Genomic DNA, 25414 nt, shown 5'->3' on the forward strand with positions numbered 1-25414 from the left:
TTTATGGTTTCAAGATCAGAGTTCATATAAGGCTGTTTCAATTGTTTAATACTATGTACTCAATTTTGCTTTATTCTTGATTCAATCTATTATCACACTGGTAAAGAAAATAAATTTGTGAAGGGGCAATGTCTACTGTTATTTTCTTTACCGCATAACTGTTCTAGCAAATTGTATTTCTAACATAGAATTACTATTATATTAATTTTCTTTCTTATTACATGCAATTATCAGGAGATATATTAGAATATCGACTGCTTTATTACACTGAACATTCTACAACACTGGCTAACAATTATTCATAAAATTGGCATTTTAAATTCAACACATTTACACTGTGGTACTTTAAAAATATAATAGATAAGATTCAACCAACATTTAGGTGAATGTCAATTTAAAAAGCAAATAGTTGCATTTACAATATCTTTAGAGATTTTCAGATACTTCAATCTACAATATTTACACTGACATCTGATGAAAGCAATTGTCCTGATCTGATGTTTTATTGCTTAATAAAGCAAAAATTGTAAGAAAATGGCCACAATAAAAGTGCAAAAAAATATGACTAAATATTTTAAATATATTATAAACTATTTTATTAAAATACAATGAATTGTGGGTTTTTTTCCCATCTTTTACTATTTCAAAATTGCTCCATAGATCAATTTTAGCTTTAATCATATGTTTCTATGGATCACTGCATTATATGTTATGAATAATCATTTCTGGAGAAGTATCAATGCTATGTATTACAGCAAATGTACAAAAAATGTGCAGATTTAATAAGATATAACTGTAGTCCAGAATTCACAATCAGATTAAAGAAAGTATTTTCCTAAATTATAGAAACTATCAATCTCTTGGCAGACCATTTCAACAGGGAAAAAAAGGCTCTCTATGGGTTTAATAAGATTTATTGAAGAGAATAAACTGAAGTTACAAAAATCTGAACCTGGACAACTTTCACTTTTAGAGTTCCATTTATCTCTCAGCTAGTTAAAGTGGAAACTTTTTCAGTGTATTAACAGTTGTGTGTGAAGCCTCCAAGGGGGACATCCTCTTAAATGATAAGAGAGGAATGTCCAGGGGCCAGATAGTTCTCCATGTATTTTGGGCTACAAATTCCACAATCTATACTACTCTGGCTGATAGGAGCTGTATTTCAAACTATCTACAAGAAACCATGTTGCCTACTTCTGTACAAGATTTGTTGTTGTTCTAGAGATACATTCAGTTATATAAAAAAAGTATATTCCAGGTAGTGAGTTAAAAAAAATAAAGAACATTATAAGAAAAATGTATTAGCCTTTTCACCAAAATCTATAAAGCAATTTAAATATTGTTTCCTTAAAGTGCTATGTGCTTTCTATAATATTTATAAGTGGTATGGTCATTCACTAGACCAGGGCCTCAAGGCCCGCAAGCCGCAAACTCAAGGCCCGCAAGCCGGATCTGGTCTGCGGGGTGCTTAAATCTGATCTGTGGGGGCGACCTGGAAATAGCAAAAGACCGGCCCATGTTGCCTCTGCTGGCTGAAAATGGGCCGTAGGTGGCTGTTTTTAGCTAGCAGAGTGCTACAGGAGGCCATGGAGGGCAAAAACAGTGCGTGGGAGCCACGTACAGCCCCCCCCTGTTTTGGCCAGCAGAGTGCTGCAGGAGGCATCTGTCCCATCTCATCCTGCCAGCCCGTGGAGGACAACTACAAAGCTGATCTGGCCCTCAAAGAAATCCAGTTTGACGCACCTGCACTAGACGTAAAGATACCAATGAACTTGAAGCAACAAAGTTGCAGTAAATAAAAAAAACCAGTTATATATTTCAAATACTTAAAAACAAAGCCAATCTCCTACTTTCAAAAACACCTGTTCATCCTATATACTAATGAATAAATTTCAGGAAAGGTAATTCCTGAAATTAGTTAGTTTATACCCATTAACTAATATGTCACCTCAAAAATGTCTGTCAATGGCTTTGCCGCACAAGCCATAACAATAAAAAGCATTTTGTATGTATATTTACTATATGCCAACTACATCATTACAGAGTGATACAGAAATAAATATATAATTATATGTCCACAAATTTTACCAATCAGGCATAAATTCACACATGCAGTATACCTAAAGATCAAATATTGGGATTCTTACCCAGATTATACCACATATCCCGAATCTCAAAACCAATTTGTCTTCTCATATCACCATACCTAGAGAAAGTGCAAATTTTTATTAAAATTATTTTAATACTTTTAATTGAAATTCTTTAATACTTTTAATAGTTTTGATAGGGGCTAAGTCCCCATCAAAACAAGGAGCATTTAGATCTACATTTCATTTTATAACTTTGAATAATGGCAGCTTTTTCAATATGTTAAGTAATATTTCCATTGTTAACAACAGGAAAAATGTAAGCAAACAATACATTGACATTCATAAGAAAGAAAATGATTTAAATAATAAATAAAAACAATTCTAAATTCATGCATCCTAGCTTCTACTTTAACATCTGTATTTCACAACTTTTCTTAAAGGGAAAAAGAATTCCAGTGGGTATTATTTTTTTCTGTAAACATTTCACCTGTGGGATTTTTACTAGCATATTGCTTAACTATCCCTTGTGAATCTAAGGTGGCAGTGTAGATTAATGAAAGTATTTTTCATTTCTCAGTTTCCGATATCAGAATAAAACAAATTCGGTACCCTTAGGAATATTTTATGTTTAGCTTATTTTAGCACATATGGAATGTAGAAAATGACAAATGATAAATAGCAGGAATCAAGAACATTCAATCACATTAATTATAAAGTATTTTTTCAAAACAATCATGACACCTGCTGAAATAGTAACATTAAAATGTACAGTGTGGTGTCTGGAAAGCTATCAGAAAATAAACAAAAATAGAATATCATTTTATTAGATGTTGCATTTTTTAGAAAAAAGATGGATATACAATGGCACTTAAAAGTTTGTAAGCCTTTTTGAAAGTACAATATTTCTGCATACATATAATCTAAAATCTGGTAAATTCTCTCCCCAAGTCTTAAAATCAGATAAAGAGAACCCAATTAAACAGATAAGTAAAAATATAGTTGCTCAATTATTTAGTAAGGAAAGTTACATATTTCCATAGGGCAAAATTATATGAACCTCCAGGACTATAATTTATATGAAAGGGAAATTAGATTTAGGTGAACCCTGAACACAGCAAGTTCAATATGAGCCGAGGTGGCGCAGTGGTTAGGGTGCAGCACTGCAGGCCTCTTCAGCTGACTGCTATCTGCAGTTCAGCAGTTCAAATCTCACCGGCTCAAGGTTGACTCAGCCTTCCATCCTTCCGAGGTGGGTGAAATGAGGACCCAGAGAGGGCTGAAAGCCCTATGAAGCGGTATATAAGTCTAACTGCTATTGCTATTGCTATACAGATGACAACTAGAGCATTAGTTCTTAAACTACGTGTAATTATGCCGAAGGGACAATATGGGCATAGCCTGTGGGTAAGGGAGCAGTTTGTAATGGCTAGTTTGAGAATCTGGGATCTAGTTTGGAACATTGCCCAAACACTGGTGTAAAACAACTAAACCTGGTTTGTTGGGAAAATGACATTTGAACATGTAAAAAAATAATTTGGGACAAACAGTTTCAAAATATAGATCTCAAGTTTCAGATGAGTAACAGTAACGAGTAAGGTTTGAAAAATTGCACGATGTTTTTTAGAATGTTTTGGGAATCACTAGAAAATGAAAAGTTGATGTCTCCTAGAAGATATCTATTCTTCCGGGGAAATAATATTGTAAATATGGTAGTGAGATCATTAGTAAAAATACTGATGAAAAACAACAGGTAAATCATAACATTGTCAAAAGTGCCTTTTTTCATTAATTTAGGGACATTTAATTTAATTTCCTGAGCTCAAAATTCAGAATGAAAATAGTCTATCATAAGATATCATGGTATTTATAAATTGCAGAAACCCTCTGTGGGGAGGAGACAAGAGAGAGTGATCCAGAAACCACCAGTGAGTTGTTCCGGGATGCACGCCGTCGAAGGGCTACTCGGCGTCAGGAAAAACTACATAATTACAGGAGGTAATTACGCTCAGCTGATGCTCATTAAACTCCTCTCCAGACTATAAAAGAGACTGCTTGTGCCATGCCCTTCTTGCAGAAGTCAACGTTAGGGACTAACGAGAAACAAACTTGGCAGGCTGGATTGCTGCCAGAGTTTGTTTGCATTGCTGCCAAGGTTTGTAGGACTTGCTGCCAAAGTGCTTATCTCTTTGTTTATTTGGCTTTCAGCCAACTAGAGTCTGGACTGATTAAAAAACATTCTCATTTACATTTGTCTCGGCTTTCATTCCTGGACGGAGGGGGGGGGTCAGAACAGTTAGTAACCATTTTACTTATGGCATGGTGGTTCAAAAGGGATACTCCCCGGAGCCCCTATTTGAGGAAGGAAGGCAGATCAGAAATGTTGATAAATAAATTTTTAAAATCTCCTTTTTTACAACCTTGTACTCCCTTAATTCAGGCTAGAGTTGGATGACTGGCTGGAGTTCTATGTTTATTGGCCTTCCTGATGCCACATGGAGTTCACAGCAAATATTTTTTGTGTCCTAGGAGAGAAATATCTGCCCCTGTCTAGGATTGAACTCTCAACCTTCTGAGTGGGATGTGAATATCTTCATCAGTAGGCCACCAAGCCAATAGGTAGACAGATTAGATAGATAGATAGATAGATAGATAGATAGAGAGAGAGAGAGAGAGAGAGAGAGAGAGAGAGAGAGAGACAGACAGACAGACAGACAGACAGACAGACAGACAGACAGACAGACAGATGATAGACAGTGTTCTGTGTGAAATATGTCAATCTCTTATAGGAGAAAAAATATAGAACTACTTTTCAATTAGAGCTAATAAAATTCCTCATTTGGATTTTAATAACTTTGATTTTATGTTTCAAGTATTTATTTCTACACTAAAATTGATATTATAAAGATTAATAATGTTAAAACTCATATTTTATACAAACATAATCTAAAACATTTCCTATAAAACACCTTGTCTTTTTATGCTTAGAAGAGAAAAAAAATCAAAATAAAACTTTGAATTTTAAGTTTAGCTCAATAAGATCATTTGATATTGAATATAGTGATTATTTAAATCACAATGATATAGTATAGGTATTTTATCCATAAGCATATATAAATTTTGCTTTAATCACAGGCTTTAATTGATTTCCATACAATTAACTTTCTTAATTCATTGCTTTAAATATCTCCTTTTAATACCTTTTTATTCTTAGTTGCCACTATCATCACTTGCAAATACCCAATTATTTATCAAATAATCACTCGTTTATCACTTTCAAACAAATAACCACTTATTTATTTATTTAGGAATTGTGTGCCGCCTCATTATCCCGGTCTTCCTTAATTCCTCTATTGTACTAGAAATGTTTATTTTTTTAAAAAATCTGTGTGGAAGTTTATATAATCCAAATGCAACAATTTGAAGAAGGTAATTAGGATGCTATAAACAATTCAAATTAAACCAAATAATTTGTTCTGTTTGATTTTGGAAGTCAACACTGCAATCTAGATAATTTGCATTTTATGGTATGAGCTTGACTTAAACTAATTCAGGTCAAATACATGGATCATGACCCTGAACTTGAACCAGAAACATAGGAAGCAACCTCAATCAGAACTAAACCAGGACAAGAAAAGCATTTTAATTTTCAAACTGAATCTAGCCGTATTTTCTCAGCTACAAGCACTTTCTGTGCATGTTCTCCTTGCTGTAGAGTACTGTAATTTATGGGCCTGCTTTTATTTTTATGCACACATAAACACACCTGCCAACTGTTCCCAATTGGCTGGGAAAGTCAGGGCAGTAGGAATCATTCTGTTTGAAAAAGTCATCGTAAGAAATCCAGACATGGCAACAGAGAGGACAGCGCATAGCAACAGAGAAGACTGGAAGTGCATTCAAGAGCCAAATTTGTTGGACTCCGTGGCACAATGATGAAACACGGACTTCCTTATTGTAAGTCTCTAGGCAGAGAGAAAGAAATTGGAAGCAACCAACTGGGGTACTTTGAGGCCCTTGATACAGAGATGCTAGTTTTGCTATAATACTAATCATGTAAGGTCAGCTGCTGTAACTGGCATATTTATATTATATTAAGAACACTAGTTCAGGGATTTTTATTTTTAATGAACACTTAGATCTTGTTAGAAGAATAAGGCCTAAATTAAGAAATTACAATAACAGGAAGAAAATATAGCAATTAATGCTCTACCAGTAAAAAACAGATATAGCAATGTATATTAGCCTATGATTATAAGGTGGCTGAATATGTCAATTTAAGCATTTTTATTTATCAAATTTTTAAATTGTTCCTGTCCATCACGTTTGCACTTTAGGTGATGTACAAATAAATAGTTAAACCATTGAAAAATTGTATAAAATTTTAAAAGAATCAAGTGATGTTAAAAATGAATTAAAAGGTGATGGCAGAGCTTTTAGGGCAATAACCTACTCTATGGTTGCGTGCTTCTCCTTGCACCCCAAGCAAAGTTGTAGAGTGGGAGCCTACCTCACCTCCAGGAAGGGAATGTCCACAGAGACAATTCCATTTCCAGTAGGATTTTGTGAATGCAAAGATCTTCGATATAGCCAGATCTATATTCATACTGTGTTGCATATTATTGGAAATTGCATATTGTTTCCCTTCCTCTCTCTGTTCCTCTTCTCTTCGTAGATTTTATCCATGTTTAATCCATTCTTTCAGTCCAGCTCTCGCAATCCTACATCCTCTCAGAATTGGAAAAATAGGAGGAGATATCTGCTTCACTGAATTATTGGAAATAAAGCTGAAATGAGATTAGATAGATTAGATAGATGATAGATAGATAGACAGACAGACTGACTAACTGACTGGTTTTTGGATCCAAACAATAATTCTGTCACTTATAGAGCACCAAAATTGTTAAATAAAGAGATGTTTATGAATTTGCAGATAGCAAACAGCTTGTAGCATATAAGTATATGCTTGTAGCAGTAACCGTTTTTATAATAGTGATGCCAATTTGCCCTCATCAGAGATACGAACATACTGTAGAGATACATGTTTGTATAATGTCTTGTTCATAATTGAATATGTCAATTTAAGCATTGGTGTTTAGTGTTGGAACTGGACAATCTAGAAGAAAGGATCCTGACTTCCTGAGAGGATAAAAGATCTTGACTCTATTTATTTAAGCATTTATTACATTTATATGTCACCCATATCATTGACAAGTGACTCTGGTCAGAAATTTGAAGGGATGTCACCGTCAAATCCCACCATGATTAGAGTTCTCCTACTCAGCACTTCCGTGCATTTCATCTTGATTTCTAATTCAGTAAGCAATTCAACTAGAATTTGCCACTTTGAATAAAAACAGCGATACGTTATATGGTGTTCTTAGAAATTATTAAGGATCGAATGCATCTTGTATTCAAAACCAGAAATAATTTTTAGCTTCTGTGTCAGAGGTGGGTTCCTACCAGTTCACACATATTCGGTAGAACCGGTTCGTCAAATCTACCGAACCGGTTAGAAGAGGTTCCACCAGTGGACCCGGAAAGCAGGACACACCTACAGAAGCGGTTCCAAAATTTTTTTGAAACCCACCACTGGTCCTTGGATATGATTATTCTACACTATCATGCTCCTATTTATAAACCTCAGTGCCTCTGTGAAAGGTAAGGATGACTACTGCGTTTGTGGTGCAATCAGAACATTGCGTGTGTTGAAGTTGTTTTAACGCAAACCAAAGATGCCTTTTAAAAAACAAGTTTACATCATATTCTTATGCATGCCAGTGCTGTATGTGAGGTAATTTAAGGTGGTTCTGACAAATGTCGTCGGAATCTTCATATCTGGTCACATGGGTGGCAAGCCACTCCCACAAAGGAGGCCACACCCACAGAGTAGGTTCGAACAATTTTTGAAACCCACCACTGTTCTGTGTGTTTACTTTACTCGCTTGTTACTTAGTAAAATTTTGATTAAAGATATGTGGTAAAATATACTGAGGAAATTTCCTATGTTTAGAAAAAAAATAATGAAGGAAAAACAGCATACTGACAGCTGAGCATCAACTCCCTGAAGCTGTCATCTTAGCAACTGGCAGGAAATGAAGGTTAACATCTGTGATTGAATGCCTAGGAGAGTTCTCTAAATAAAACAGGTACTGGATACAAGGATAAGTACTCTGAATGTCCTGCTATATTCTAGGTTCAGGTAGGTTAATGAGAAAAGTAGTAAGAGTTTATTTGTAACAGTGTCTCTTATCCAGAAGAGTATTGTATTTTTAATCTATCTAAGTATGCTAATCATAAGACTTGTTAATTTTAAAATAGTATGTAATTTTCAAAATTATATATTTACCTTTTACTCCAGTGGTGGGTTTCAAAAATTGTTGGAACCTACTCTGTGGGTGTGGCCTCCTTTGTGGGAGTGGCTTGCCACCCACGTGACCGAATGGGAGTGGCTTGCCGCCCATGTGACCGGATATGAAATGATGAATTAGTAGTTAGGTTGGTCCAAGTAGCTATTCAGAAACTCTGGCATTGACGCATGCAAGTCTTAAAGCTGTCAAGTTACAAGATCCTTGCCAGTGATGGGTTTCAAAAATTTTTGGAACCTCTTCTGTAGGTGTGGCCTGCTTTCCGGGTCCACTGGTGGAACCTCTTCTAACCGGTTCAGTAGATTTGACAAACCGGTTCTACCGAATAGGTGCGAACTGGTAGGAACCCACCTCTGTTTTACTCAAACAAAAACATAAGCATATATTCTCACATTCTACAGGTTATTTAGACATACTGTACACGCTTGCATTTTCTTGATCCAATCTTCAGAAATCAAGAACAGCGCTGGAAACACCAAAACCAGTTACTTGCTTAGCGTGTGACTGTCCATTCATCTTTCTGAATGTCTGCCTATTTATTTTGTGCAATTTGTATAAAGACATGAATGTAGAACACAGGAGAGACATAGGGAGGATTGTTCTCAAAGAGTTTTGCTTATGTGGAATGTGGAAACATAGCAAAATTGAAGCCTCTGGAAAGGGTCAATTCATTCTCTCTCAAAAAAGATTGTTCCCATGAGAATGGCTTGAGGTAATGGAAGTCAAATAAAAACATGCCAGGAAAATTTACCAGACCAAGCTGCGGCTTGCCAAGGCTTGTTATAAAGTGTGACAGTGAAAGGGGAAGTTGTGTTTTGAAGCCATCAAATCAAATGAAGTACTTTACACAGTGGGCTTCCTGCTCCAAATTTTCTGGAACCGAAATACTGGTTCGCTAAAATCTGAGCTTCATAAATGTGTGAACAAGTGAAGCTTTTAATGCAGAAAGTAACCAACAGAATTGTAAGCCTGAATTTGTTTCTACACAGCCTGAGTTTTCGGATCAACAAAAACAAATAGTGATTGTGGTGTTACAAAGGCCTTTGCTACATCATTCCATTTAATAACCGCACTGTTTTAAGCTTACGGGAAGACAGCCTCCGTCATAGAAAATACTAGTTCAGTTCCACTTATTAATATCTCATTAGATTTTTATATTTCTAAAGCTGTAACGAGCGGCATCAATAAGTCAATATGGAAGTTTGTAATGAATTATGAACAAGACTTTATACAAACATGTATCTCTACAGAATGTTCGTATCTCTGATGAGGGCAAATTGGCATCACTATTATAAAAACGGTTACTGCTACAAGCATATACTTATATGCTACATGTTGTTTGCTATCTGCAAATTCATAAATATCTCTTTATTTAACAATTTTGGTGCTCTATTAGTGACAGAATTATTGTTTGGATCCAAAAACCAGTCAGTCAGTCAGTTAGTCAGTCTGTCTGTCTATCTATCTATCATCTATCTAATCTATCTAATCTCATTTCAGCTTTATTTCGAATAATTCAGTGAAACACATATCTCCTCCTATTTTTCCAATTCTGAGAGGATGTAGGATTGAGAGAGCTGGACTGAAATAATGGTTTAAACATGGATAAAATCTACATAGAGAAGAGAAACAGAGAGAAGAAGGGAAACAACATGCAATTTCCAATAATATGCAACACAGTATGAATGAATGGTATGACTGTTATGTGGTTTTAAATTATGTATTGTTATGTATTGTTTTTATTTTTTATTTTTTTGTCTGTACCCCCCCCCCTTCCCTGATTTGATTTGTTAGCCGCCCTGAGTCCCCTTCGGGGTAAAAGGGCGGCATATAAATATAATAAATGAAATGAAATGAATATAGATCTTGCTATATCAAAAATCTTTGCATTCACAAAATCCTATTGGAAATGGAATTGTCTCTGTGGACATTCTCTTCCTGGAGGTGAGGTAGACTCCCACTCTACAACCTTGCTTGGGGTGGATGGAGAAGCACGCAACCATAGAGTAGGTTATTGCCCTAAAAGCCCTGCCATCACCTTTTAATTCATTTTTAACATCACTTCATCCTTTTAAAATTTTATACAATTTTTAAATGGTTTAACTATTTATTTGTACATCACCTAAAGTGCAAATGTGAGGGACAGGAACAATTTAAAAATTTGATAAATAAAAATAAATAAATAAATATTTACATTCAGGGCACTGTAATGCATATATGAATTTTAAAATCGTGAAATTTTAAATAAAATCTGTAAATACTCCTCTAAGGCTATAAAAAGCAAAGGCATGAGAAATGTCTGAGATTTATTCATGGAATTCATGTTAAAATTAATCTCAAAATTAGCTGTAAGAACTTTTATTATATATATTTGTTGCAAGTTTTACAAAGAACATTAAAAACTAACACAAACTAATAAAGAGTAAAAGCTGTAAATATATTTGCAGCAAATATATGTACAATTACACAATTATCTCTTGCTTTATGTTTACATTTTTTTCTAATCAAACCAACAAATAATAAATACTTCATTTTCTCTTTTATGCGAAAAAATTATAAAGAGCTTTTAATCAGTGATATAGATATTGTTTTCCACTAATCAAAGAGTTTAATGTAGCCATCATACCAATTTTCTAGCATCACCACGTTACCATATCTTTAACATTATTGCAATATAATATTAAACTACTGTTAAAATGAAATTAAAATGAAGAGGAAAAACTAGAGGATTAAAATGGTTTTTTTCTAATGGTAATTTTGAAGCATTTTGACTCCATTGATATGACGTAAAGTGAATGTTTGCTTTATACTTTAATTTTGGATTCTAACTTGATGCTAAAAATATGATAAATACTTGAATCATAGTTTCAAATCTAACCTTTCATCATACTATGATTATTTGTCAACCTGCCTTGAGTTTTCTGAGCATCTCATGTAATATTATGCGAATAAACTTTCAAGTTCCCATTCATGGTTTTTATCTGACATATAACTTACTTGTTAAGTATTTTGCATCTTTTAGTACTTGAAAAATTCTCCAGTTGTAATGACTCTTGGGTAAGAAAAGCAACAGCAAGATGGAAATAATTGTTCCAAAGCTGGAAATTTAAAAAAAAATACAAACATTGTCAACATTTTAATACTGAAATATATTGATACAGGTAAGTTAGCAAAAATGTATGTATTTATATTGTGTATATTAATGTCAATAAAACATCAAGCTACTGTATTTTTATTAACAGAATCGTTGTGTATTGTTGCCAGAGGTGGGTTCCTACCAGTTTGCACCTATTCGGTAGAACCGGTTCGTCAAATCTACCGAACCCGTTAGAAGAGATTCCACCAGTGGACCCGGAAAGCAGGCCACACCTACAGAAGAGGTTCCAAATATTTTTGAAACCCACCACTGGGGCAGGCCAAGTTGGTGCAAGGCAGCTTTGCCAGATTTTGTGTGTTTCTGTGTGATACCTGGTTCATTGTTTAGGTAATTGTGAGGTGGTTGCTGGTTCTGTGAGCTTCCTGGCACTGTCCTTTATAATTTCCCACAATGCCTTGATGGTTTCTATTCCAGTGGCTTTGTCTTTCCTGTTCTTAGGGTTAGGGGAAAAAACTGGTTTCATCTGCAGTCTTTGCAAGGTCCCCCACTCGGTCACATGACCGGCAAGCCACACCCACCTGGTCACATGGCTGGCAAGCCACTCCCACTAAGGAGGCCACACCCACAAAGTAGGTTCAAATTTTTTTTGAAACCCATCACTGACTGTTGCATTGGGGGAGTTCCATGCTGGATGTGGCTGCTAGATTGATAGTAGATTCTACCTCCCCACTTGATCTCTGCTCTCTACCTGTCCATCTTTTGTTATAAACTTCTTTTTTGTTTACACTTCTGTTCATTTCTTCCTTTGGGTCACATAGAGTGGCTCCACAGCAGGAAAGGCAGCAAATAAATTTAACAAATAAATATTGCTTTAAAAATGCACTTGTCTAGACATTCTAAAATCAAGTAAAACAGAAAAGGAATCAGTATCTATTTATATTGTACTTAAAGTTAAAAAAAAAAAAACACCGTTTAAAATCTTCTTAAATGTTTTTTGAGAGCTTCCCCAAAAAAGAGAGGTGTTCTTTTGAATACTAAGGGGGAAAAAATCATATAGCATACAAGGTTGAAGATGATATTTTAAGTTTGTTTTATGAGCAAAATAAGGCTTTGCAAAAATTATTCAATGAAGCATCTGAGAAAATTGTATGACATAAAACAAGTGACCTTATCTTTGCTTAATTAAAATAAAGAAACCCAAATGGTTCTTGTTTTATGGAACCAAGTTGCCTTCATGACGTTCTCTTGAGTTTAAATTAGTTCCTGATTCCATTCTAAATGATGATTATTACTGGGTTTTTTTTAAAATTCAAGACCACAACCCTAAAGAGCAATTTGCTAACATACAAAACTGCCCACTCTCTCTGAGTTGATTTGGTTAAAATAGACAGTTTGACCCATTAGTATTTGGATCTTGTTTGGTAGAAATATTTAACAGAATTTTCAAGATGAGGCTGCAGATTTTTGGGATGTCTTGGCTTGCAAAATCCACTTGGTGGTTTTTGCACTTAAACACCTTATCCATTGAGGGGAAAAAAACCTGAGATACAGCAATGTAAATTTCTTACGAAGCCAAAAGTATGAAAAGTTTGAAATAATAGCACGGAGGAGTTCTGGGAAAGGAAAAGGAAGACTTGAAGTCTGAAGAAGAACCTGCTTATAGGAACATTAATGTGGAGAAAAGACTTGAGATAGGCCACATACAAAAAGCCATACAGTCAAATATTCTTGTCTTAGAAATAAAATGTGTAAAGATCAATGTACTATCACTAATATGCCAGTACATGGCAACTGGTTTAAAAAAAAACAACAGATTAGAAAAGCTAATTAAGTTCTTCTGAAATTTGGTTTATGGTTTAATAATCTTTCAGAATTCTTCTTCTTAAATAATAAATGTGAAGAACCAATAATGCTGGATACATGGGAAAAGTTATGGGTAAGAAATGTAAAATTTACGCAAGCCCAAAATCTGAGGGAGAATTTCTACAAGATGTTTTATAGATGGCATTTAGATTCCAAAAAAATGGCTTGTATGTATCCGAACCTACAACCTAAATGCTGGAGATGTGATTGTGCTGATGCTACGTATTATCATATATGGTGGACTTGCAAAAAGGTCAAAGCATTTTGGATAAAAATATGGTGGATTATGCAAAATATCTTTAAAAAGAGGATAAAGTTCACCCCTCAGTTATTCTTGTTAGGTAGAGAACCGAGGTGGCGCAGTGGTTAGGGTGCAGTACTGCAGGCCACTTCAGCTGACTGTTATCTGCAGTTCAGCGGTTCAAATCTCACCGGCTCAAGGTTGACTCAGCCTTCCATGCTTCCAAGGTGGGTGAAATGAGGACCCAGACTGTGGGGGACGACATGCTGACTCTGTAAACCGCTTAGAGAGAGCTGAAAGCCCTATGAAGCGGTATATAAGTCTAACTGCTATTGCTATTGCTATAACTACTGATTGTAATGTTATAGAGACTAATTTGATTCTGAACCTAACAATGGCAGCAAGCTTGTTGGTGGCGCAATACTGGAAGAAGGAAGATCTGCCTACTATTCAAGAATGGGCATTAAAAGTCACAAACTTAGCAGAGATGGCTAAAATATCAGCATATCTCAAGGATCACTCAGAGGAGAAATATAAGCTGGAGTGGAGAAGATGGATTGATTATATTCAAAATAAATATGGGACTAAGAAACTCGAGATAGCTTATGATTGAAGAAGCAAGGAATGATATAATTTGTTTAGAGTTAGCTCAACAAAAGGGGAGTTAAAGTACAAGTGATGATGCTAAAGTCTATTAGTTTACTTTAGAATATGATTGTTCAAGATTTATACCCTGTATTTGCTCTGGGGGGTTGGGGGGAGAAGTGGGTTCGGGTGGGTTCGGATGGGGGAGGGGAGGTAAATATTTGTAAAAGCTTTTTAAATTTTTAATAAAAAAAATAATAAATGTGAAGAAACTGCATGGAGAACAACTTTGGTGATTTCACATCCTCTCTTTATCCAGATAGGATTGAAGGAGCCAATCTACTTGTCAACTCTCTGTCTTTTGCTCTACTTTTGGTGGAGCTATCTTTAATCCACCATTCTTCCCCAGAAGCAGGAATTCCTGGAAGGGTGAGGCATTTGCTTCAGCCACAAATGGAGCTTTTTGTATACTAATCTGATAGTATCCGAACTGGTTTTGTACTTAAATGTCTTCTCATTTGAAGTAAGGAATTTTTGTGAGTTTGTTTTCTATAAGGGAGAAATTATCCTCCTTTGTCATGTTAAATTTTAGACTTGTGTTTATCTTAGGATCCTGGAATTTCTTTATGTTTCTTAAATGTGGTTTTTAATCTAGTTAAACATGGAGAGATGGAAAATTATTTGAATAGGACATGTTTGGGGTGATTCTCTTTGAATTTAACTGACATCTGGAAAGGAAAAAAATGGCTTTGATTACAATAGACATGATGTTTAAGCTTTTCTCCCTACATTTATTTTATCTTTCTAATCTGCTATCATTTAAATTGGCTTTATATTTAATTGTCTTTCTTTTTAAAGTGAAGGATATCTGTGATCTTAAACAGTGAAACCACTTTTTAAATGTTGATTTGTCTACAGTTAAGAGTTGAAATATGGAATATTGATTTGAATACATGTCATTCATAGGTTTATAGGTTTATAGGTTTATTGGGATTTATATGCCGCCCTTTTCCCTGAGGGGACTCAGGGCGGCTTACAACCACAGGGGGGGGGGGTGCAAGGTCAAAAACAAAACAATATGTGAACAAAGAAAAGATAGTAAAACGCAACTTTCATTCAACAATCAAACACTCGGGCGGGTGAATTGGAAGCCTATCCCCAGGCCTGCTGGGAGAGCCAGATCTTGAGGGCTGCGCGGAAGGTCTGGATAGTGGTGAGGGTACGGATCTCCATGGGGAGCTCGTTCCACAGGGTCGGGGCAGCAACAGAAAAGGCTCTCCTCCGTGTGGTCGCCAGTCGGCATTGACTGGCAGATGGGATTCGGAGGAGGCCCAGTCTGTGCGATCTAATTGGTCGATTTAGGGAAGTAATCGGCAGAAGGCGGTCTCTCAAGTACTCAGATCCACTACCATGGAGTGCTTTAAAGGTGGTCATCAGTACCCTGAAGCGCACCCGGAGACCAACAGGTAGCCAGTGCAGCTCGCGGAGGACAGGTGTAACGTGGGCGAACCGCGGTGCGCCCACTATCACTCGCGCGGCTGCATTCTGGACTAGCTGCAGTCGCCGGATGCACTTCAAGGGCAACCCCATGTAGAGCCCATTGCAGTATTCCAGTCTAGAGATCACAAGGGCTCGAGTGACTGTTGTGAGAGCCCCCCGGTCTAGGTAGGGCCGCAACTGGCGGACCAGGCGAACCTGGGCAAATGCCCCCCTGGTCACAGCTGACAGCTGGTGATCAAAAGTCAGCTGTGGGTCCAGGAGGACTCCTAAGTTGCGGACCCTATCTGAGGGGTATAAAATTTGACCCCCCAGCCTAAGCGTTGGTATATTAGCCAAATTATTGGGGGGGAAGCACAACAGCCACTCGGTCTTGTCCGGGTTGAGTACCAGTTTGTTAGCACTCATCCAGTTCTTAACGGCCTCCAGACCCCGGTTCATCACGTCCACCGCTTCATTGAGTTGGCACGGGGCGGACAGATACAATTGCGTATCGTCCGCATATTGGTGGTATTTTATCCCGTGCCTCCGAATGATCTCGCCCAGTGGTTTCATGTATATGTTAAATAGTAGGGGGGATAAGACCGAACCCTGTGGCACCCCACACGTTAGGGGCCTCAGGGACGATCTCTGCCCCCCGACCAACACCGACTGCGACCTGTCCGAGAGGTAGGAGGAGAACCACCGCAAAACAGTGCCTCCCACTCCCACCTCCCGCAGTCGTCGCAGAAGGATACCATGGTCGATGGTATCGAAAGCCGCTGAGAGGTCAAGGAGAACCAGGATGGACGCATAGCCTCCATCTCTGGCCCTCCAGAGATCATCGGTCAATGCGACCAAAGCGGTTTCTGTGCTGTAACCAGGTCTGAAGCCGGACTGGAAGGGGTCAAGATAGCTAGCTTCCTCCAAGGCCCGTTGGAGCTGAAAGGCCACCACCTTCTCAACAACCTTCCCGATAAAGGGAAGGTTGGAGACAGGACGAAAGTTGTTTAAAATGGCTGGATCTAACGATGGTTTCTTCAGGAGGGGTCTCACCACCGCCGTTTTAAGTACGGCGGGGAAGTGCCCCTCCCGAAGGGAGGCGGTGACAACCGCCTGGATCCAGCCATGTGTCACCTCCCTGCTGTTGGCAACCAGCCAGGAGGGACACGGGTCCAGAATACAAGTGGAGGCACTTACAGCTCGAATGGCCCTGTCCACATCCCCAGAGGCAACGTCCTGGAACTCAACCCAGAACTGGTGTGGCAAGTGATCCTCCTGTGTCTCAGCTGGATCTACTGCGGTGGAGTCCAAGTCCGATCGAAACCGAGCTACTTTGTCCGCCAAGAATTGAGCATAATCCTCAGCCCTACCCTGCAAGGGGTCTCCCGCATCCCTCCTATTGAGGAGGGAGCGGGTTATCCTAAACAGGGCGGCTGGGCGTGACTCGGCGGACGCAACCAAGGCTGAAATATATGATCTTTTTGCAGTTCTTAGTGCTCGGACATAGTCCTTGGTGCAGGTAGTTAAGAGTGCTCGGTTCGCCTCGGACCTATCGGACCTCCACTGGTGCTCTAGGCACCTCCTCCGGCGTTTCTTCTCCCGGAGCTCCTCGGTAAACCAGGGAGGTCTCCGGGATCCACTGACCCGGAGGGGCCGTAGTGGCGCAATCCGGTCAAGAGACTCCGACGCCGCCGAGTACCAGGCGGCAGCCAGAGTCTCCGCCGAACTGTGGGCGAGAGTATCAGGAATAACCCCAAGCTCCGTCTGGAACCTCAACGGGTCCATAAGTCGCCTGGGGCGGAACCATCTGGTCGGTTCCTCCTCCCTACGGTGGGGGTTTGGCCTCCGGAAGTCAAGCCTCAGTAGGCAGTGGTCTGACCACGACAGGGGTAGGATCTCATTACCCCTCAGACCAAGATCACACATCCACTGCTCCGAGAGGAATACGAGGTCGAGCATGTGACCCGCTGCGTGGGTTGGGCCCCGAATTACTTGGGTCAAGCCCATGGCTGTCATGGAAGCCATGAACTCCTGCGCCCCATCAGAGCGTTCACCGAGCGATGGCAGATTGAAATCCCCCAGAACTATAAGCCTGGGGAACTCAACTGCCAGCTCGGCTACTGACTCGAGGAGCGAGGGGAGGGATGCTGCAACGCAGTTGGGAGGCAGGTACGTTAGCAGCAAACCCACTTGACCCTTGAGGTCCAACTTTATCAGCAGAGACTCACACCCGACAAGCTCCGGAGCAGGGACCCTACGAGGTAACAGAGACTCCCGGATTACAATAGCCACACCGCCACCCCTTCCCTGGGCTCTCGGCTGATGAAGCACCTGAAATCCCTCTGGGCACATCTCTACAAGGGGGACTCCTCCTTCTGTGCCCAGCCAGGTTTCAGTAATACATGCCAGGTCTGCCCTCTCGTCAACAATTAAGTCCCGGACGAGGGGAGCTTTGTGAACAACAGACCTGGCATTTAGCGACAACAGCCTGAGACCAGGGTCCTGACTACTCGCGCCATCTGGTCTTGGAGTGGGACTCCTAGGGCCGGAAGGAGGGATCTCTGTGATGTAGCGAACCCTCCTTCCCCGGTAATGGCCAGCCCTAAGGTCCCCGCCATATCTGCCTCTCCCTATCACGACCGCTATGCTCCGACCCACTCCCATGTCCATGGTCCCCCCAACCACCCCGGTACCCCCCGCCTTCCCCAGCAGGTCCTCCGAGTCACACATTCTCAGTTATCCACACTAACAGTTCCCACGTAAAATATTAAAACATATAAAATACAAAGGTAACAATTACTAAAAGTGGGCCATTCATTCAATTCCAGCCAACTCCCATACACTCAACATACTATTTAAAATTGCGCAGTTATAATATATAGTAATATGGAAACTGTGGAGGAAGCGGTGGCCTGCTCCTCTCCCTTCTTATGTCCTGGGGAAATGTCCTTAGCCACCAAGTCAAAAGTACGTAATATATAAGGTGGCTGTGTACAAGCAAGATTAAATACAAAGCTCCAAAGTTCATGAACGGCAACCATGTAGTCTTACCCCACTGGTGGAGGTTAGTGGGCTGTATATTCAAAGGTCTCTTTTCCAAAGATAGATAAGGGCCACAATGTAGGAGACCAGAGTTCAAGGCTGACTTGTGCCGCTCTTGCAGATGGAGGGAAAATTGCTGGTGTTTTCGGGGCTCAGTCCTCGTCACTGCAGCCGCCATCCTCTATCGCTCCCTGCCAGTTAAGCCACAAACCTACTCCTCCTAATGGTTAAATGAGCAGGGAGCAAAGTCCGGAGGGGGTTGCAACGATGATATACAATAAAACAGCAGATGATGAATAATAAAGTAGGTAACAGATAGTAAAGTAAGCAGAGATAAATCCGAGGGGGGGGGGCGTCTAGGGCAGTAGCACACACAACCATTCAATCCGTAGATTCAATGCAGCCTCCGACAGCCCCCTTCTTTAAAGTGAACTAAGTTAGAAAATTAACCCCTCTCAGCTCGCTAGTCACCAAGGCTCACAGTCACAGTCACAATCACTCAGCTCCAGCGAAGTCAACAGGCTGGCCAGAAAGGAGGATGTACAGATGTAATGCTGTGAGTCAGCTGTTTGGCGCCGCCATTTCCCTCCCTGCGTTCCTCCACGTTTTCCTTCCAACTTCAGCAGCTGCTGTTCCGCTGCTCTGGGACGACTAACAGGACCAGGGGCCAGCAGATAGATGGCCAGGGGGCTCACCAGCAGCACCAAGGGCTTCCAGAAATCAAGAGATGGTAAAATGATGGTAGGGGAGGCTCCGAACGCCCGCGCGCCGCTATCGCCGCCGCGCACCGCCGCCACCGCCGTCCTCACACAGCTGGACAACCCAGGCCGCCGCTGTAACGAAAATGCGAGCCTCCGGATTTCAGCAGGTCCTATGGGTTCCGCAGCTCTTGGGCTCTCCCAGGAACTCTTTCCAACGGTTTTTGCGGTCCGTTTGGAGGCTTCCCGGTGCTTTTTCGCCAAGTTAGTGTGGAGCGAAAAAGCCCGGTCGCCATTCAAAATATTCAAATTATTAAGAGCCCAACTGGATTGGAGAAGATGTTACTTATTAGTAAGCATAAATCAGAGTTCAGGTATGTGGTGAAGACGAAGTGAAGAGATAGTGAATTTTTTTATCCTTGTCATGAAAAAAGTGGGGATTGCTTTTTTAAGGGGAACATTTTCCTACTTTTTTTCCCTTGCCTTTTTGCATCTTCTTTCTCTTTTAGTCTATATTATCTTTTATTATTGTAATCAAACCTTTTAATAATATTATTATAAAAAAACTTAAATAATATGGATAAGTAAAATACAAATTGTCATTGTGTCCAAAATATATATAAACTCTATACATCTACAATATGCAAATTATTAGTCTATCATAAATAATTACATACATACCATATCTTATGCCACATATAGATAGCGCATTCAATGAGAATCTTTAAAAAAGAGGACCACAGAAATATATATTGAGAAGAGCTTTTAGAAATAAAGAAGACAATATTATTTTACCTGTAGCTCAAAGCTGGTTTGATCAAGGAATTTTTTGTTCAGCATATCTGCATACTGATTAATTGCTCGTAAAAAGACTCTAAAAGATCAGAAGAAAATTACATAAGTACACATTTAAGACTTTAGTACCTTTGTAAATTTGGCATTCCAATTAGTTATAAATCTAAAAGTGCTAGGAAAATAGATGCTATAGCAATAATTTCAAAATATGTGCAATTTTACCACTATTAAGTATACAGAATTCTATGCAGATATTTCAGAATCAATCAAGGAAATTAGCATATTTAGAATCTGATAAAACAGGAAGCCTTTGGATGAATTCATTTCTGTTTACCATAAGCTCAAGAAAAGATAATCAACAATTCTATGTACATATAAAGCAAATATATATATATATAAATGTATGTGTGTGTGTGTATATATATATATATATATATATATATATATATATATATATATATATATATATATATATATTTGTTCCATAAAGCCATAAGTCTTCATTGTTAAGAATCAATAGCTGATGAACAGTGCTTTGAAAATTCTACTTGTCAAAAGCTTTTATCTTTCTGCATAATTTATGCATAGTTCATCAAAAAGGGTATAATTGGATAAAAACCTTCCAGAAACGGATTTGCTTTCAGCAAGAACAAATCTTACTATTCAGTAACATAATGTTAAGTGTAATCCCTTGGCCCTCAAATCGAAGCTTTCAGATCTTCTTCACCACCCCAAGCAAGGTTGTAACAAGTGAAGAGAATAGTAGCAAGAGTAGATCACATTTCTACTTCTTCCTCACTATGGCTGCAGCAGGTCTGAGTTCCCCTAAGGCAGAATGGGAGAACTAGCTGCAGCCAACTTGCTGCAGCCAACTCGCCATGGCCAACTTGCTGTAGCCAACTTATCATCGCCAACTCGCCATGGCCAACTTGCTGTAGCCAACTCATCATAGCCAACTTCCCATGGCCAACTTATCATAGCCAACTCGCCATGGCCAACTTGCTGTAGCCAACTCATCATCGCCAACTCGCCATGGCCAACTCACTGCAGGACAACTTGCCATAGAATAATTTAACCATTCAATTTAATTATTTAAAATAAATAAAAAAATATTTTATTTTATTTTTTGTCATTCACATTCCCATCCTTTTTTATCCTTTCTTTAATGTGTCAGGCCTGCAATTATATTCCTTTTAGAATTTTGGCCTGCCACGCTTTCTCTTATTTCATTATGCTGTTTCTTTAGTATAGTCGGTGGGAGGGGGGAATAGAAGGAGTAGGATTGTGGAATGTATTGTTTTTCATTCTTTACTAGAAGCCAAGGTCATCCTTTATCTCCGCACTTTCACACCTGACCAGAAGCAGCTGGGCAGAGACGCCAGTGTGGAAGAAGAAGATTGGATCATGTGATGGATTGTGTGTGTGGGGACAAGATCATGAACTTTTCACTGGGTGGGATTCTGATGTCATTTCCAGTATTGGGATTAACACAGATGTGCCTAAGATGTCTGTCTTATTAAATTGGAACAGAAAGGATCATTTTGCCTTGGACTCTGATTTAATTCTGTATGATACTTGGAACGCTGACATAATGATTGTATTCCATCATTTCTTTGATATTAGTATAATTCTTGTTCCACGGCAAATTGGCCACAGTACGTTGGTTGTGGTGAGTTGGTTGTGGCGAGTTGGCTGCAACAAATTGTCATAGTCCTCCCCCCCCAAGGACTTCCCCTAACCTATCCAGATTCAGCAAAGCATCCATTCTGCTAACTAAGAGAATAAAAAGCTGACAATGATAGTGAAGAAGGGGGATTGCAATAGCCTCTCCCTTTCTTTTTAAAAATCAAAGATACAAAGTGAAAGTGCCAAAACCTTGCTTTCAAATGTTTCATCAGCAGATTGTTCAAATTGATGTTATTAACATGCCAAATAAAGTCTTGGTAAACTATCCTGACTTACTTTTTAAAAGGTATAAATAATACAAGTCTGAGACATTATCTGAAAGCTTTGCAATCATAAAGAGCAGACCCTAAAAAAATGTCTAATTATCTATCTGGTTTGCATAACAACTAATAGGATAAAGTGGAACCCACATTAGGAGAGAAATAATAAACTTAATTACTCCTTATACATTTCAATATTAATTAATAAAGTTTAGAAACTGAGAATATATGATATTTCATAGTCTCTTGAAGAGAAGGGAACTCTTCCTACAATGGAATCAACAGGTCTGCAAAAAAAAAAAATTTTTGAGAGCTGTTTGGGTTATTCCACGTAATCTTTATATTTTTTGGTGCGCTGAATCCGAAAATGACCTCCATTTTGTCATAGGACATCACGTTTCCTGACAATTTAGGTACCTATGTTAAATAAGGCAATAGCTCAAAATAAATGAAAATAGACTTATAAAAGTTTTATTACAATATTTTCATGAAAATCCTTTTTTGAACTGAAATGAGCTCACCTACACATACTAAACTTGATTCTTCTTCCTTGTGAGGCTCCTCTTGGTGCATTTACGCTTGTGAGTAGCATCTGGAATGTCTCTCTGAAGCATCCAAAAGTAGTCTGCCATCATTATAATGCTCCATTTTCCCTGCTATCTCCTTTCCATCTCTTTAATGTCTTGGTGGAATCGTTCACCTTGTTCCTCACTCACAGCTCCCAAATTTTCAGGAAAGTAGTCAAGGTGGGACTGGAGGAAATGCACTTTCAAACTCATCAGGCAACCTAAAGCTTGAAATGCTTTCAGCATTCTTCCGACGATCTTTTTGTAGTGAGAATCTTTGTTATTGCCTAAAAATTTCTGTACGACTTCTTTAAATGCAATCCACCCTTCTTTTTGAGGATCCGTCATGGTATTGACACACTCTTGATCAACTATAAGCCTTCTAATGTCTGGTCTGACGAACACACCTTCCTTCAATTTTGCCTCCGACAGGCATGGAAACTTGGTGACCAAGTATTTGAAGCATTCTCCATCTCTTGGAAGTGATTTTACGAATTGCTTCATCCATCCCAATTTTATGTGGAGAGGTGGTAGAAGAACTTTATGGGAAGGTACCAAAGTTTCTCGGAGGACATTTTTTTCACCGACTGTTAGCACCCTCGGCTGCCAACTCTTCTTGGTCCAGTGATTTTGCCGGTCTTGACTGTCCCATAGACACAGAAAACAAGGGCATTTGGTATAGCCAGCTTGTTGCCCGAGCAGCATGCACAAGACCTTCATGTCCCCACACACTTGCCAACCATGGTCTTCATATTTAAGTTTACGAGGAACCAATTCCAAGTTCTCATAGGTTTCCTTCAAGTGTACAGAATGACCTACAGGTATGGAAGCGTAAAAACCGTTGTGGAGTAAAACTGCTTTGAGATTTCTTTTTGAAGAATCTATAAAAAGACGCCATTGCTCTGAATCAGATTGGATTTTAAATTGTCCCATCAGACCTTTGACATCGATGCAATAAACCAACTTGTCTTCCTGGGCAAGGTAAGGAACAAACTCCTTTTCACGATGTCTGAACCATGAAGATGACACTCCTGGCAACAATAAATTCCTGCTTTTCAGCCTTGATCCGACTAACTCAGCGGCATCTTTGAGAAGATTCAAGTCTCTTACCAAATCATACATCTCCTCCTGAGAAAACAATTTTGGTCTTGTATCATCTTCAAAGTCAGAACTTGATTCGTCATCTGGTTCAGGAATGACTTCACCTTCATTGGAGCTAGGTATCTCTTCCAAAGTAGCAGGGGGCTTGGATACTCGTATATCTGTGCCATGGGGGATGGGACAAATTGCTGAGTGAAGATTGGGGTATGAAATGGAATGCTTCCATTTGGAATTAAACCCTTTCACATCGCATGAACAAAAGTAACAGTCATCACTATGGTTCTTTTGCTCTCGCCATGCCATAAGGATCCCATAACAGAAAGATTTTTTCTTACCCTTGAACCAGTTTCGGAGGTCCTCAACACACCATTTGCACACTTTATGAGGTGCCCAAACTTTATCTTGATCTCCAATTTTTAGTCCAAAGTATGCAAAGTATACTTTTTTCACAAAGTCTGTAATATTCTGCTGTTGCTTCAACACTATATTCACCACAGATGAAGCAGAAACTGTCTGGTGAATTAATACACTTTTGCGGAGCCATAACATAACAGTTGAAGAATGATGAGCTAACATGAATTGCGATGAAAAAGTGTGAACAGCCTAGAACCAAGAACCTGATGATGATTCGTGCACAAGTATGGCATGCAGAGCAGCTCTGTGTCTGTACACGAGACGTCATAGTGCTGGCCACGTCCCCTGCACTGACCGGAGATGCTGCTATCTGCCCTGTGTCTCCCTCCCACTGGATTCTTCGGGAAAGATTAACCCCTTCTACCATTAAAAGCACAGACTTAAAACTTGCTTAGCTTATGTATATATTGCTGGCTATCAGATTTACAGTGCTATATTTTTTTTACATAACTCGGACAAACCCTTTAAGGTTTTTTTTGGCATTTTATATCTTAAATGCACTTATGTGAATTAATTAATAGTAATTTGGACTTTAAATTTGGTTAAAAACCCATAATATAAAAAAATAACCAAAATTAAAAAAAAATGATAAATTTGAAGACAATTTTGCATGTTGTGGCAAATCAGGACGTCTAGGAGTTTTTTCAATATTTTATTTGTTTTCAACACACCAAAATACATGGAAATTAGATGAAAATAATCCAACTGAAGACTTGTGGTACATTTAAAAAATATCTGTTAGCATACGTCCTCTGAAAGTTATATCTGAATCTAATAAAAAATATTTTCTTTTAATCTAGTTCATTATTTTTGAAAGAAGCATATATATTCATATATATCACTGTTCAGCAAAATTTTATTCTACTAATAAAAAATTATTAAGATACAAAGCAGCCATACTGAGTTGGACAATTGCTGGATTCGTGCATCATTCTTAAGTAAAAGCAAGCCAGAATTTGTATGTACAATATATTGCACAATAAATCATGGCTTATAAATTACAGCTTCTTAGTCCATATAGCATACTAAGCCATGACCAAGAAATACTATGAGATATAGTATAAAGTAGTGGCATATAACAGTGTAGAGTAGTCACTTCATGTTGGCATATTATTTATCATCATGAGGATGG

The 25414-nt window shown here is 38.7% G+C and overlaps 1 protein-coding gene across 3 annotated transcripts in view; it reads right to left on the reverse strand.

Annotated features, from left to right (window-relative positions):
* The window catches only part of DOCK1 (dedicator of cytokinesis 1), a 510685-nt gene that overhangs the window by 142873 nt on the left and 342398 nt on the right, over window positions 1-25414 (reverse strand). For all 3 annotated transcript variants that reach the window (XM_032224957.1, XM_032224956.1, XM_032224955.1), the window contains exons 30-32: window positions 20256-20334; window positions 11453-11553; window positions 2148-2206 (exon numbers count right to left, since the gene is read on the reverse strand). In XM_032224957.1, the coding sequence (XP_032080848.1) occupies window positions 2148-2206; window positions 11453-11553; window positions 20256-20334 (239 nt within the window). The remainder of the gene's footprint in view (window positions 1-2147; window positions 2207-11452; window positions 11554-20255; window positions 20335-25414) is intronic.

The sequence above is a fragment of the Thamnophis elegans genome, chromosome 10 (genome assembly GCF_009769535.1).
Source record: "Thamnophis elegans isolate rThaEle1 chromosome 10, rThaEle1.pri, whole genome shotgun sequence".
Classification (NCBI taxonomy): Eukaryota; Metazoa; Chordata; class Lepidosauria; order Squamata; family Colubridae; genus Thamnophis; species Thamnophis elegans.